The sequence below is a fragment of the Mugil cephalus genome, chromosome 23 (genome assembly GCF_022458985.1).
Source record: "Mugil cephalus isolate CIBA_MC_2020 chromosome 23, CIBA_Mcephalus_1.1, whole genome shotgun sequence".
NCBI lineage: Eukaryota > Metazoa > Chordata > Actinopteri > Mugiliformes > Mugilidae > Mugil > Mugil cephalus.
The window spans coordinates 5,036,395-5,049,953 of NC_061792.1; the positions used below are offsets into that span (position 1 = coordinate 5,036,395).

At 43.6% G+C, this 13,559-nt stretch overlaps 1 protein-coding gene across 4 annotated transcripts in view; it reads left to right on the forward strand.

Annotated features, from left to right (window-relative positions):
* LOC125000900 (receptor tyrosine-protein kinase erbB-4-like) overlaps positions 1-13,559 on the forward strand; it is a 264,556-nt gene that overhangs the window by 153,550 nt on the left and 97,447 nt on the right. For all 4 annotated transcript variants that reach the window (XM_047576651.1, XM_047576648.1, XM_047576650.1 and 1 more), the window contains exon 3: positions 916-1,102. In XM_047576651.1, the coding sequence (XP_047432607.1) occupies positions 916-1,102 (187 nt within the window). The remainder of the gene's footprint in view (positions 1-915; positions 1,103-13,559) is intronic.

The window sequence follows — 13,559 nt, forward strand, 5'->3', positions numbered from 1 at the left end:
TTGAACCATCTACACTCACCACTATACCAACTCGAACACAATACCTTCTCAAAGCAAAAGCAGAAGCTTCTGTGTGCAGCTATGTGAAAGGGGGGAACAGAGAACACCACTGTAGCTGTTCCCATCGTTCCTTTTAGAGAGCTGGTCAACAGATACGGTTCGTTTGTGAACGTCACAATTCTAAAATGTGGTAATATAAAACGTATGATGCTGAGTACAATAAATCAGTTTAACGATGGTATATATGCATGACACCATAGTTGATGTTCAGGATAGGTAGTCGGGGGTTTAAGGTTTGGGTTTCGCTTTTAGTTTCAAATGATATAACTCTATCCTTCAAGAAAACTGAAAACACACTTGCACAGCAGGGCTCCCGGGTGCCAGTTGGTACAAGATAAATGCGCCGAAACATCTAAAATAAATCCACTGCACACCAGGACACTAGAACTGACGATTTCATCATTTTTTTTTTCTTTTTTAAATATTGCTTTGTCAGATTTGTTAGGTTCTTTGCAATTGGATGCTGTAGAACAGCTCCCAAATATGTCCAGATCCCTTTAGTTCCACAATATATACCTTAAAATAAAAGAATAATAAACACACAATTATCCTAAAATATGGGTCTTTAACGTTTTTCAGGCCAGTGACCCCCGAACTGATGGACAGATTGAATAGGCCCCCCCTACCTACTATGTTCTATATTAAACCAGTCCTATTTATTGTATTATTTTTTGCGACCACCCTGTAGTGAGATATATATATATATGTATTTAGGACCTATGTCCTAAATAATAAGTAACCTGACAAGAGTTGTATGCATGTGATATTGTACACGTGTCAAAATTTTTGTAACATTTGCCCTTGTGTTGCCTGTTAATTACATTCCTTTTTGTGTATTTTTTATAATCCATGCAGTCTATAAGGGAGGTGACCGGCTACGTGTTGGTGGCACTCAATCAGTTTGAATACCTGCCGCTGGAGAATTTACGGATCATCCGGGGCACCAAGCTGTACGAGGGCCGCTACTCCCTGGCCATCTTCCTCAACTACAGGCGGGACGGTTACTACGGCCTGAGGCAGCTGGGTTTGCGCAACCTCACAGGTCAGAATCACAGCATGTTCAACCACATGCATAATTAACATGCAGGTTTAACACTCTTTCACTTCTGTCAGTTGTTCTTTTGTTTCACTTCCACTTTTAGGAGTAAAACAACGAAAGATTTGTTGCGTCGGAAACTCCAACAAATCAAATGATAAATAGCAACATTTTGGAATCAAAACTCCTTCTTCTAATATGAGTAATTGCATAAATTTGTGAATTCTAGCACCCTGAAAAATATGTTGCCATTTCCAGGCGCGGTAAATGCTCGTGTTTGACTTGTTTTCACGCCCACATATGCAGATTTAATAGGGCTTTTTTAATTAAGTCGCAAAATTGGAAGTCAACTTTTGAAGCCACGTGTCTGCCACCCTGGCAAATGAATCTTCCGTGTTGCTGTATCAGATGTCTGCGGAAAGTCCCATTTTCTTGTTAATTACATTTTTTTGTTTACTCAGAAATAGGCCTTTTTTCGTGTAGAGAGATTTTGGAAGTGTTATGTTTTTATGTAACAGCTGTTCTTTTTTTTTTGTGGGAGAGGGCAAAAGCTGAAGGGAGTTGGATATGCGAAGGGTGGCTTTTGTCTTTGTTAACTTGGCATCGGAGCCTTGGCCTCAGCGTTGGTTGATGTTTGCCATTTTGCGTTACCCAGTGGCAGAGTGACCTTCCAGCTCCAGTCAGAATAATAGAAGAGATGCTACATGCTTTGAAGTCGTATGTTGGTGCACCTGCTTCTTCCTATTTCAAGTTGCCTTCTGTGATGCTCACAGATGAGTCTGCGCTGGCAGTCGGCCTGCGACAACTTCATTTTCAGCGTCTCTCGGAGGCAGGTGCTGCCTTAATGTTCCGTCTTGGTGCCGGGCATTAGCATTGCTCCGAGACAAGAACGCGTGATGTCGCGGGAGAAGCACTGGCTGAGTGACAACTGTCACACAGAATCTGAGGGTCACTTGTTTTCTTTACCAGCTTGTTTTAATGCTGAGAGAAGCTATCAAATGAGATGAAGGTCAGGAAAGAAAACCAAGTGTTCAGAGAAAGGAAGATGACGTCCAAGGCTATATGAGAAGGTGTCACTTGAGGGGCGACAGTTGGAAATATACCATCTATCTTGAACATAGCAGTTTGCTTCATGCAGTTATTTACCAAATAGGAGAGGAAGCCTTTTCGTGTCTCTACACAACAACGTCTTTGTTTTTAATCGTCTTGGATTTTGGTCGAAATTTTTGGGATTTCTAAATGGCACAAAGACAGGAAACAAGTATTTGTTCTTCCAGCACGAATGGAGCCTAATCTTTCCGAGCATCTTACCACGGCCAGTAGGAAAAAATCATGTCCAGCACGTATGTCCTCCAAAGCGCAGCCAAAGAACAAAGACAAACGCACTGGTAGCCGCCAGTTCCTGCGGATTTAGTCACACGGGCGCATCAGAAGTAATTTGTTCGAATTAAAACTGCTACGTGTGTCGCATTTAAGGTTAGTTCGATGGTGGGGTATTTGCGGAAGGGATTGCCAAAGCATGAAAGATAGAGAGCCTGACAAACTGGGATCAATTTAGACACGTGGTATCGGCCTTAAACTGCCAAGCCACCAGGACGCCTTTGCTGCATCCCTCTTTGTTGTATTTTGCCCGAGGTTTCTTCTCTGGCATCGATCTACCCGCTTTATACTGCTTTCCTGTGGGCATACCAATTTATCCCGCATCTATCCTGCATTTTCTGCCGCGGGCAATTCTGTGTCAGACGTTTCACGGAGGATCCAAATTAAATTTGGTGTAAAACAGAAGCCATGCATCTTCCGGTCCTGGACCACACCTTTGCCGAAGTTTTGGGAACGCAGCAAATGTTGAGCAAGCGTGGCGAAATGTTGGACAACCCTGCATTGAGGAGAAAAACTGCGAGTGCTGAGGGTGTTAGACAGCAGAAATTCATCGCGGGCTCCTGCGATATCGACTTTGCAGTTGGGCCTTTCAAGATTGATGATGGCGAATCAAACACTGTGCCATATTAAAACACATGACAGATTTAATGTAATAAGCTGCGTTTTATGGAGTCTCAACATAGTGATAAAGAACTCCTGAGAGGGAGGATGCTGACAGCCTAAGCCGGTAAAGCAGTAGGGTTCCTTCTATTTTGATCAACCTACAAAGAAACAGTGGCTTAAGAGCACTTTTATGCCTGTATGACTCACGATGAGTAATATGTTACTGTTTTCTGTTCCTTTACTACAAATACATTGGATTGGAAACCCAGTATTCACAGAGAATATATTGGTTGCCTGTTAAGGTTTCTCTCTCCTCCTTTCTCTGTTGCACAAACTTGTCAACACGCTCTAAGGTCTTTCTATCCTGCTTTGCGCGATAACCTTCTAGCTCCAGTCAACACAGCCTTTTCAAGGCAGGATTGTTTCACCTTTATTCTACCTTGCAGTTCTGCTCGGACAGACGTTTTTGTGCAGCGTTGGTGCACCTGCAAGCTGGCTGTAAGGTAATAAAGGGCTAAATTGACATCTGTCTTAAAGTCAGAGCAAGATGCCGATTCCGGAAAGCAGACATGCTATGGCATTCTGTCGGGTTTTGTCCCATGTGAGTGGCATAACGAGGTGGTTCGTTTGCAGTGCCGTGGTTTTGTAAAAAGGACCAGGATGCAGTTGGTGACTATTGTTTCTATGAAGTCCAGTAAGATTTATTTTAGCAACATGAGCTAAGAACTTAGAAAAGCGACAGTATCATTAATCCTAGTCCTAGACGAATCTGTCAGAATTGACTAAGACCCCCCGGAGTCTGGACACTGGTGATTGTGGCGTAGAAGATGGATTTATCAGGTGGCTGACGGACACTTCTGATAAAGACTAAGAAGGAGGTGTAGATGGAAAGGAAGAGAGATGTACAATCCCTGAGAAAAGTCTCAGGGAATGCTGACACCTAATTGGACATGAGTTCTGGCGTTGAGGTCGGGAATGGAAGGGTTTTGACATGTTGGAAAGCAGAAAATATGAGAAAATAGAGGAAAGGAAAGGAAGTATACCACGACGGTACAGATCTTCCTTATAGACCTTCTGCCTAAGCTTCCAAATACCCAGATCTCATGGGTCGATTGATTAAATCGACACAAAACTTTGTGTCCTTGGGTATTCATTTTCTGCTTTTTAATGAGACAGAGAACAACATATATTGATTGATGGTAATTAATTTGCCAAACCCTGACTCTTTCCGGAACTTCTTCCAAGATCTTTTTTTGTCCAGCCAAAGAGTAGAGTATTGTTTGTGTAATGTTAAGGATTTTTCTCTAGAGTAGCGCCATTGAAAAGTGAGTGTTGTGTACTTAACAATCCATTTGTGCACGGAAGGTACACGCTTGCATTATTTATATCCACAATGCATAATCTACATCTCCAGACTTATTCTCTGGAAACTTTGGGAGATAATGTTGATCCTTAGAGGCAGAATTTACCTCTGGTTCACCGCTGTGATTCAAGCTGGCCCCCTGCCTGTCTGGCTGGCACTCTTCAAATCTCCTGCTTTAGCGCATACTCAGAGTGGGGGCCTCACATCGCTAGACTTTAGTCCATACCATCTGATCCCAGAGCACCCAGACTCTGCAATTAAGCCAGATCCAGTCATGCATATGGATCAGTGCTGCTCCCCTTGATTCCCTCCACTCCTCTGCCTGGAAACTCCTCTGCCACGCTATTTCTCTCACGTAAGCTGACAATTAGGCCTGCAGATTATTCTCCTTTCCTAATGATGATAGGGAAACTAACGGCACATTCTCCGCAAATCCACATACTGTGATGAAATGGACACGTTCATTTTGCAACCAACGCCACTACCTCCACATCTCGAGGGGATATACGCGGGACGTGGCCAAGCGAGAATGCATTCAGCATTTCTCACCGCGCACAATACATTAAACAACAGTTCAATCCCTTTGTGGATTCAGCGGGAGTCGACGAAAAGCATAAAATTCAATTTGGTTGTGGAGTCAGTACGCATGCAGCTGTGCAGTCTTTATGGTAGCGGGGATATATAGTAATCTGTGTTAAAGGAACTCCTCTGATATGAACTTCAGCTTCACCCTGTGGTGCTTCTGCACACGTACATCAACAGCCACGTGAACTGCATACATATAGCACGCCTCGCTACACACTGCGGCGCTAATTACCCCATGCTAAACAGCAGTGGGTGTAATAACCACCAGAGGTAGAGACTATGAGAGCCGGGTTTGAAATGTTTTCCAATCCAGTTTCTGCCTCTTTCTTTGCTTAACTTTTGCTTTGTTTGAGAGCCTTTTTTTCCCCCACAATTTTCTTTCCCCCCCTCTCCTGTAAAATTGCCCATCTGGCCGGGAGCCAAATGGCTCAGCGTGCCCCAAAGAGAGCTCCAACTCCAACTTCCCATCTGGCAGCAATGCCCCCTATGCCCGTGTGCTGAGAGCAAAACACCATTTCTTTGCCATCCTCTTTCTTTCTCCACTAACCTCTCCCCCTTCTTTCTCACCTTGCTTTTCTTTCCTTTAAGGCTCACTGAAGAAGAAGCTGCAGCGGCACCGCCGTTGTTCGGCAATTTGGCGACGTCCCAAACATCCCCTAATTTCAAGCTAATAATTTACCTCCACTGTCACGCTAATTGCGACATTTTCTGTGAGCATTTCGGATGCATTTAGGCCCAAATTACCAGCAGCAGTTGCCGCTGAGGTGAATTGATTAATAGACCTCATTACAATTAACCCCGTGTGCATCTTCGTATTTAGAGCACGGCCATTGATTTGCCGGGTCAAGTAGTTTCTCATTTTTGCGGTCAACCTGCTCAGCTAAGCCAGCAGATTTTGAAAAAAATAAAAAATAAATAGATTATTCTTCATGTGTTATGGAAATGCAAGCCCAGAAAAGACTGATGCAATGACCACATAACACCAATACAACAATGACAGTACATATAATCATAGTTGGATATTTCTTTTGAGATTTAGCAAACCTATTTTATTTTTTGAAGTGTCAGTTTCAGAAGTGTCATAAAAGCTGAATTTGATCTGTACAACAAATCCTCTCAGTGGAGAGTATAAAGATCCAGCACATCAAAGATGTTATATCCTCTCTTTTTTTTTCTTTTTTTTTTTTTAAAGGGCATACACCTAAAAGGAGAATCCTACAGCAGTGCAGCTCACATTAAGACCGCTGACTGATGTTGCCTTTTTATGCATCCACGCTTGCCTCCATTTTTTAACTTTTTCCCACCTTACGCTCAACTCAAAACTTAAGGCAGGTTGCACACGGTGAGCATGAGGCACTTGGCCCACTCAGATCTTTTTTAGCGATCACAAATTTTAGGCAGCAGTCCTGTTTTCGCTTTTGTGAAAGAAAGCACTGTGACGATTCTGTTTGGAATTTGTATCGGATGAGGGGGGAAAAAAGCTCTACTTTCAAGGCCTCTTTACTTAACATAAAGCTTGTGGTGTGATCTCCAAAAAGTGGCGTAATTACAAGGAGATCAAATAGAGCAAAAGCTGCTAATACTAAAACCCACTCTCGCTCCGGCCTGTTATGAAGAAGAGGGAGAGTGGAGGGATGGGGCCCATTAATAATGAATCCAGTGTCATCATTAAGGCGGCAAATGATTAAAACATATCTCCCAGCTTCAAACGCGGCTTTGCCCAGAAAATGCTGCAGTCGTAGATCCGCAAAGCAAGAGAGCCTTTCAGTCTGCTTGTGAAATAAAGTTTTGCTTTTTTTTCTTTCATCTTTACTGCCCTTTTTAAGAGTGTTGAAACACCAAAGCGGCCAGCCTTCCTCTTTGAAAAAAAAAAAAAAAAAAAACACTCCAGTGTTATGTAATGCGACGCAACCCATAAATCTGCCCTGATGTTTCTGAGATATGAACTTTGGTGCCAGGCTAGGTTGGAAATCGTCTTTGTCTCACATTCGCAGAGTCCCCTCTTGTTGTATCACATGGAGAAAAGACGAGGCGGTTAAAAGAACCACAGTCATGCGCCTTCTGTTATTGTTCGGTGTCTTGTCCGAAGATTACAAAAGATAACGGAGCACGTCTCGTTTCAAAAAAAGGTGACATTCAATGACATCCTGACACTGCCATTTGTCTATTTCCAGTTTTCCTGACAGTCTTGCGCCCAGAAGTCATTGGCGTATCATTTTTGTGCTCGGTTTCATCAGTGTTGTGCTGCCGTTGGTGTTTTTTTTTGTTCAAATTCTTTGACGTGGAGACACGAGGAGCTTTGGATTTATCTCCATTAGTGGCTGTGGCACGTCTGGAAGGAGGGCGAAATGATCTCTAATGGGATGGTAATAGTTCCCCAGGGCAGAACGCCGGCTCCTTGTCCACGGTTTTTTGATCTTAGGGCTCACTTCCACTGGCTGACACGCTGTGATCTGCCGGTGAGTTTTAGCTGACCCTTGCTAACTGAGCTGCCTACACACCTGACAGAACCCCTAGTGAGCAATAATAGCTTTTGCTCCGTAATGCTCTTTAACATCACCAAAAGAAGAACATCCCCCCAACTGTGTAAATGCCCTCTTGCATCATTAGCAGGGAGTAGCATGGAATAGCTGGGGAGTCAGGGGTAATATCTTTATATAGCCATATAAATCCCATCCTCACCAGACATGACAGTTGTAGTTGAATTCTAAAGGTGACCGTGGTAGACGTCGATATGCACCTTCTTGTTGTGCATGGAAAATCTCAACATGCACTGGAAAGGCACTCCCTGAAACCATGATCTTTTCCGAATAATTAGTTTAAGTACCTGAACCCACAACAACAAAAAAAAAAGGTAATGTAGAAATTACGGGAAAGTAGAGACTGACAATCTCTCTCTTTGTCCACAAGACAAATGTCTTGCAGTCAAAGAGCGATATTGTGGTCCCTAAATTAGTGAGCTAGCAATACCAAGCATGAATACAACAACAGCATGGAGTTTAAGAAGCCAAAGGTCCAAAGCCTTACAGTCTCAAAGGTTCAACATCACAAAACAGTGCGTACAACCTTCACCAAACTTCCGATTCTGGTGAATTATGTCACAGTCTGGTGTTAGGTTACTGCTACTGTGCAACCAATCTGCAAACAAAGTGTTTACTCATGAGGACTTGTTGAGCATGTAGTAAGTAAGCAATCCTGTTAACAGTTACGGCAATGGAAAGAAACTTTTAGCTTATAAGATCAACCAGTACAGATAGACTCGTCAATCCCTGCAGGTATGCTCTGTGCTCAGCATGATACGATAGCGGTGATGTCAAGCGACAAGCTACGACGTATTGTCAACGGACGTCTGCGATATGAAGTGTCAAGCTGACATCCAACACTCGACCCCACCCGAGTGGCATTCCAGCTGTGGCTCGGCAACCCTGATGGAAAGCTCTCGGGAAAAACTACCTTCTGCATGCAACCTATGATTTTTGAGATGTCGTGCTCCGAAGAATTTACAGCCAATGTAAAATGCATTTCAGGAAAAGGCAACTCTTAGAACAAGCAAATAATACAGTACATTTAAAGCTGCTGCTTTGAGATACTTCAAGGCTCGAAGGAGTAATGAATGTACTGTAAGTAAGGTGTTGCAAAAGTGAACCCCAGGTAATACTATCAAGGAAAATCACTAAAACAGATATTTTTACTAACTGAATAAAAGAACAGAGTGCAGAGTCAGCATTCCTACCCAACAATCTCACCTAATCAGACCAACTAGCCGTGACTTCATCAAATGTTCTACCTAGGATTGAAGTAATTTTTCAGAAGGTCAGAATTACTCAGACATTACTCAGTGATCAGACATCATTTCCTTTTCAATAATTTGTACTTTTTTGCGGGAAAGGGTTAAGTTCCTCTGCAGCTCAGCTTTCTGATGATTGAGAAGCTTTCATCTGACAGTAATTGTATTCAAAGTACCCGATTGTTTGCGTTGCTACGAGGCACATGTTACCCTTTTGACATTGCAAGTTATTTGAACGCTTTTGGGTCTTGGGGAGCCGGAGTGGACAAATGAACTGCTTCATGTTTGCCTGCACTTTCTCCCAGGCGCCTGTAACCTGTTTGACTTTGGTAGATTTTAATGACGTTTTTGGGTCCGTTATATTTTTTAAAGCCGCCTGGCTCAATCTAGAGCCCTCATGAGATGTGGTGTGTGACATTATCACTGATTAATATGTCTGTGCAAAACAACTGTAGAAGTCACGTAAGGCGCAGGTATAGGGCTGAGGGCAGTCTTCCAGGACTGGCTTGGAGAACCTCACACTAAATATACCGCATAACCAGATGGAGGCAATTTACTGGTCATAGCTGATTTGCGGGTGTGTGTGTCCGTGTCGGTGTGTTTCTAAATTACCAAAGTGGAGGGATGAGTGCGGCAGCTCTGTGCCAGAAAATGACAAATCACCCATTTAGCCCATTGTAAGTGTCAATTTTAATGCAGAGGGTTAGCTCTGTTTCCAACACTTCTTAAGCATTTGCCGCCATGAAAATGAGCTCTGTTTGAATTACAAAAATGCATGTCACACTGGGAGTGGGTGTATGTGCGCTGCAGGATCTCAGGCACACACATTAAGGCGCTGAAGGAACTCTTTTTGTTGTTTCATTTCCTGGCTTAAGAGTGGACATTTAATAATAGCCCACATTTCAAGTTATGAGCTCAGCTGCTCAGCAGTTTTACCGTCTTCATGGCTCCCCCATGGTCCATTCGTAGTGCCCTCTAAATTTTTGTTTGATGTTCTTATCTTGGCCGAAACACTATTTCCAGCACAGTAACAGAGCAGGTAGTGCACTGACTGTCGGGGTAACTCCTTCTGCCATAGAAAAACAACATGGAACAGCAGTTCTGGGCTTGTTTGTACTCGGAGACTGTACATAGCAATTTATTTGATGAGTAAGTTGCTTGACCTCTGGGTCACTGAGAACTATTAAAAACTTCCAAAACAGATGACTGGAAAATATACTTTTCTGCAGGTTTTTTTTCCATCCTAATTGATTTCCATTGATTTTCTTAAATTTGCAAAAATGAAAATAGACAGGCTACAGGTTACAGAATTCTAGAGGAAGCAACACAAACTATACCCTCCTCAACTAGTTGCTGATGACGTTACAAATAAAAGCAGAGTAGAAAGTAATGTCTTCCTACAATTAAATCTATTTTCTTGACCTGAATCCATATGATGAGAACAGATAGCTCATTCGCATCATGCTCTACAGCAACTCAGCCCCATCAACATGCCTGTCTTCCCAGAGGCATCTACATCGTTATTCTCCCGTGATTTGGAATTTGAACCAACCAATCTGTATAAGCCCTAGAATAAAGTATAAAATGTTTTGATGGAAAACTCCTTAGTGACATCGGTCTTTTTTCTTCCTGTGAGCCATTTCATTTCATAGTTTTATGCTTCATATAGCTTCTGAGGTTTCGCCTGCAGCTCTTCATATAAGCGATCACTGTGGCTGCTCCTTTTTGTTGCATTACATGCGACTACATGTCAGATTTTTTCTTCCAAACTCAGCAAACTCTCTATGCTGTCTTTAATGAAAATGGCTTATGTCAGTCAGTACGTGGACACATATGTGAAAACTCCAACTAATATCGGAGTCCTCCTTATGTGCATAAGACACGGAGATAATGTGATCGCAGCATGTATACGTCTTAATTTAAGTTAAACTAGACAATGTGTGTGTACATGCTCCACAACCACTGTACTGGCATTTGACCCTGGACCAAAAACATCCAAGAAAGCCGGTGGCAGAAGAAGAAGGTAAACAGAGCGGGTAGACAAACCACCTGAGGGATAACATGTACAAGATTAAAAATCCATCTTGTTGTTGTTTGAAATGCCGGTCTACCGCATGAACAGATCTAATTTATTACATGACGTAATAGGTCAAGCTGAAAGGGGGCCTTATTAACCCACTGAAAAGACACATATCGCCACCTAGTGTGGAGGATGGACCCGTCAGTTATTCGATGTTCTCCATTTGCATATAAATTGAGACAAGGGTCGTATTCAGAAAGTCGAATTTTGAGCGTAACTCCATTAAGCTGTGCATGTAAAAGTACAGAGTGTCACAAAACATTCTGTGACTGTTTTGCTGGTTAAATCCTGTTAATTTGAAGTTGAAGCAAGAGGACATGGTGTGTAATAACAGCACCTTTCCCACGTATGTCCTTACAGACACACAGTTTGAGGTAACGTAAACGCAAAATATTGGCAAATATCATTGCAAGTGGCTCAGCGGCGTTACCTTATTCGTTGATAAATAACGACTTAACTGACATCTATTTAAATGAAATTCCTCTACACTACCTCTTTAACAAACCGACAGTGCTTGCCCCTTAATAGATTCCCCGCTACTCCCACCAGCGGCTCGTACGCATGCATCAGCGTTGATCATTGACGACCACTGCCATTCGTTGCCGTTATTAGTATTCAGCGGCCCCCCTCGTCTGTTTGGCTGGCTCTTTTGTTTGCCCGCGCTGATTGGAGGGCCGCTGGTTAATTTAGATGCAGGGAAGCGGTGACAGAAGAGGGCTCATTAGGGCTGCGAGCCCATCCGGCCTTAAGTGCAGAGTCTCCAGTTCCATTTTCATTCGCCTCCATTATTGAATTTGCTGGCTTCTCATTCGCTCTGATTGCATTTTGTGTCACCTCCAAAATAAATAAATAAATAAATAACATAAAAAAATAAGACATCGGCCTCCCCAAGAGATGCAGTGACACTCTAAAGGGAAACTTATATTATGATGGTAAAGTAATGAGACAGGCAAAAGTTTAGAGATTGACACCGAAGTTTACTTTTTTAATCCCTTTTTTATTTTGAAGGCTTTCATTTTTATTAGGTCTGAGAGAAACGTCTCGGAGAGTTTTCTTAATCATGATTGCTGTGTAACCTGTCGGGCGGGTTGGGGGCAAGAGTGGGTAGAGACGGAGAAGAAGAAGGAGGGTGACGGCAGGAAAGTGAGGGGAAAGGAAAAAAGTGTGCGCCTCCATCTCCGTCAGTGCCTACACAGCTTCCATAATCTCCTAGGGTGAAGCGGTTTTCATAAGGATTCATCGCGAAACAATATCATTCGAGACTGTGAAATTTAATCAGGGGCTTTAAAACACAATTATGGTTATCGGTGAGGACACGGCGGCATCACCCCGGATCACGGGAGGGACTGGGGGGGGATTGGAGGGGACCTCCCCCGCACTGTCTGCACCCTCGCGATCCTCTCCCATTTGTCACTGAGCACAATATCTCTTTGGCTGGCAGAGCTAATAATGGAGAAGCGGGGTGGGGGTAGGGACGGGACTCTGGAGACCCACCTCCGCCTTCCCGTGAAGATCAGATAAGTTCTTCTCAAGTCAGCCCCCCCCCCCATCCCACCCCGAGCCACTGCGGATTCGCTTGTGAGGAGCGCATCATTTATAAAACACAGCGCAGCCGTTTGACGGCTTTTTAGGTGTGTGAATAATGCAGGTCTTTATGAAAAGTGCTGCTGCAGGAGCAAGACGTATGTACCCCTCCGGAAAGAAAAGCTACGCACTTTCCACTTTTTAAAAGTTCATTTCATTTTGGCCACTCGCGCCGCGGACCCCCCCTTTTTTGCTGATGCTCTGCCCTTTTTTTCTCCCCACCGTGCCTCGAGGCAAACTAGTCGCCGTTTTCTGTCTCTATTATCTTGGCAATCTGCAGCCATTTATCTACCAGTGGCTTGTTTGCAGTCTGGAGACCTAACGGTTATTCATGGGATTTCAGAAGTCGTTTTCACTTAAGCAGCTACTTTCTCAACAGCCCGCCCCGCCCCCCATACCCTCCTTCCTCCTCTTTAGAGTAAACATGCTTGGAGGCACTGTACAGTGGAGTGCTTCACAATTACACACAGAGGGTTTCCTAAGGGACAGACTGCTTGTTTTCAAGCCGAGTCATGTGTTTACCTCACATCAGCGTTATAGGAAATTGGCTGAGCAATAAAAAAAATATGAAACTTCATTTTAATTACAGTTAGTTTGGTAAGATTTGGCAAGCGCTTGTACATCCGTACGCTCGGATCCCGGTGCGCAACCATAACACCAATTAGAAATCCCATTCACGCACACACAAACTCCCTCCCCTTATTCGAAATTCCCTGAATTTGCAACCCGGTGTGTGTGTGTGTGTGTGTCCTCTGCTCAGTAAATCTTTTTGTTGTCTCTTAGCCGGAGTGCAGCTCATTCTAAATGTATGGCGAGCATTTCAGCTATAAGATGAAAGCAATTTCTACACTAGAGTGGGGGGGAGGGATTGAGCCCTTTATTGTTCCCCTTGGTTCTACTGATCCAGGTGCGAAGTTCTTGCATTGCCTCCGATGTGTTTGTGAAGTTCAAAGTGTTCCGTGATGGATTCCGGTTGGCTTAGAACAAGGCGACCACTGTGGATGGATTGTTTGCGTGGTGGGGGAGGTTGTTGGCGGATTTGGGGGGAAGGCGCGTTGAGCCCGGGTTTTTTGGAGGATTT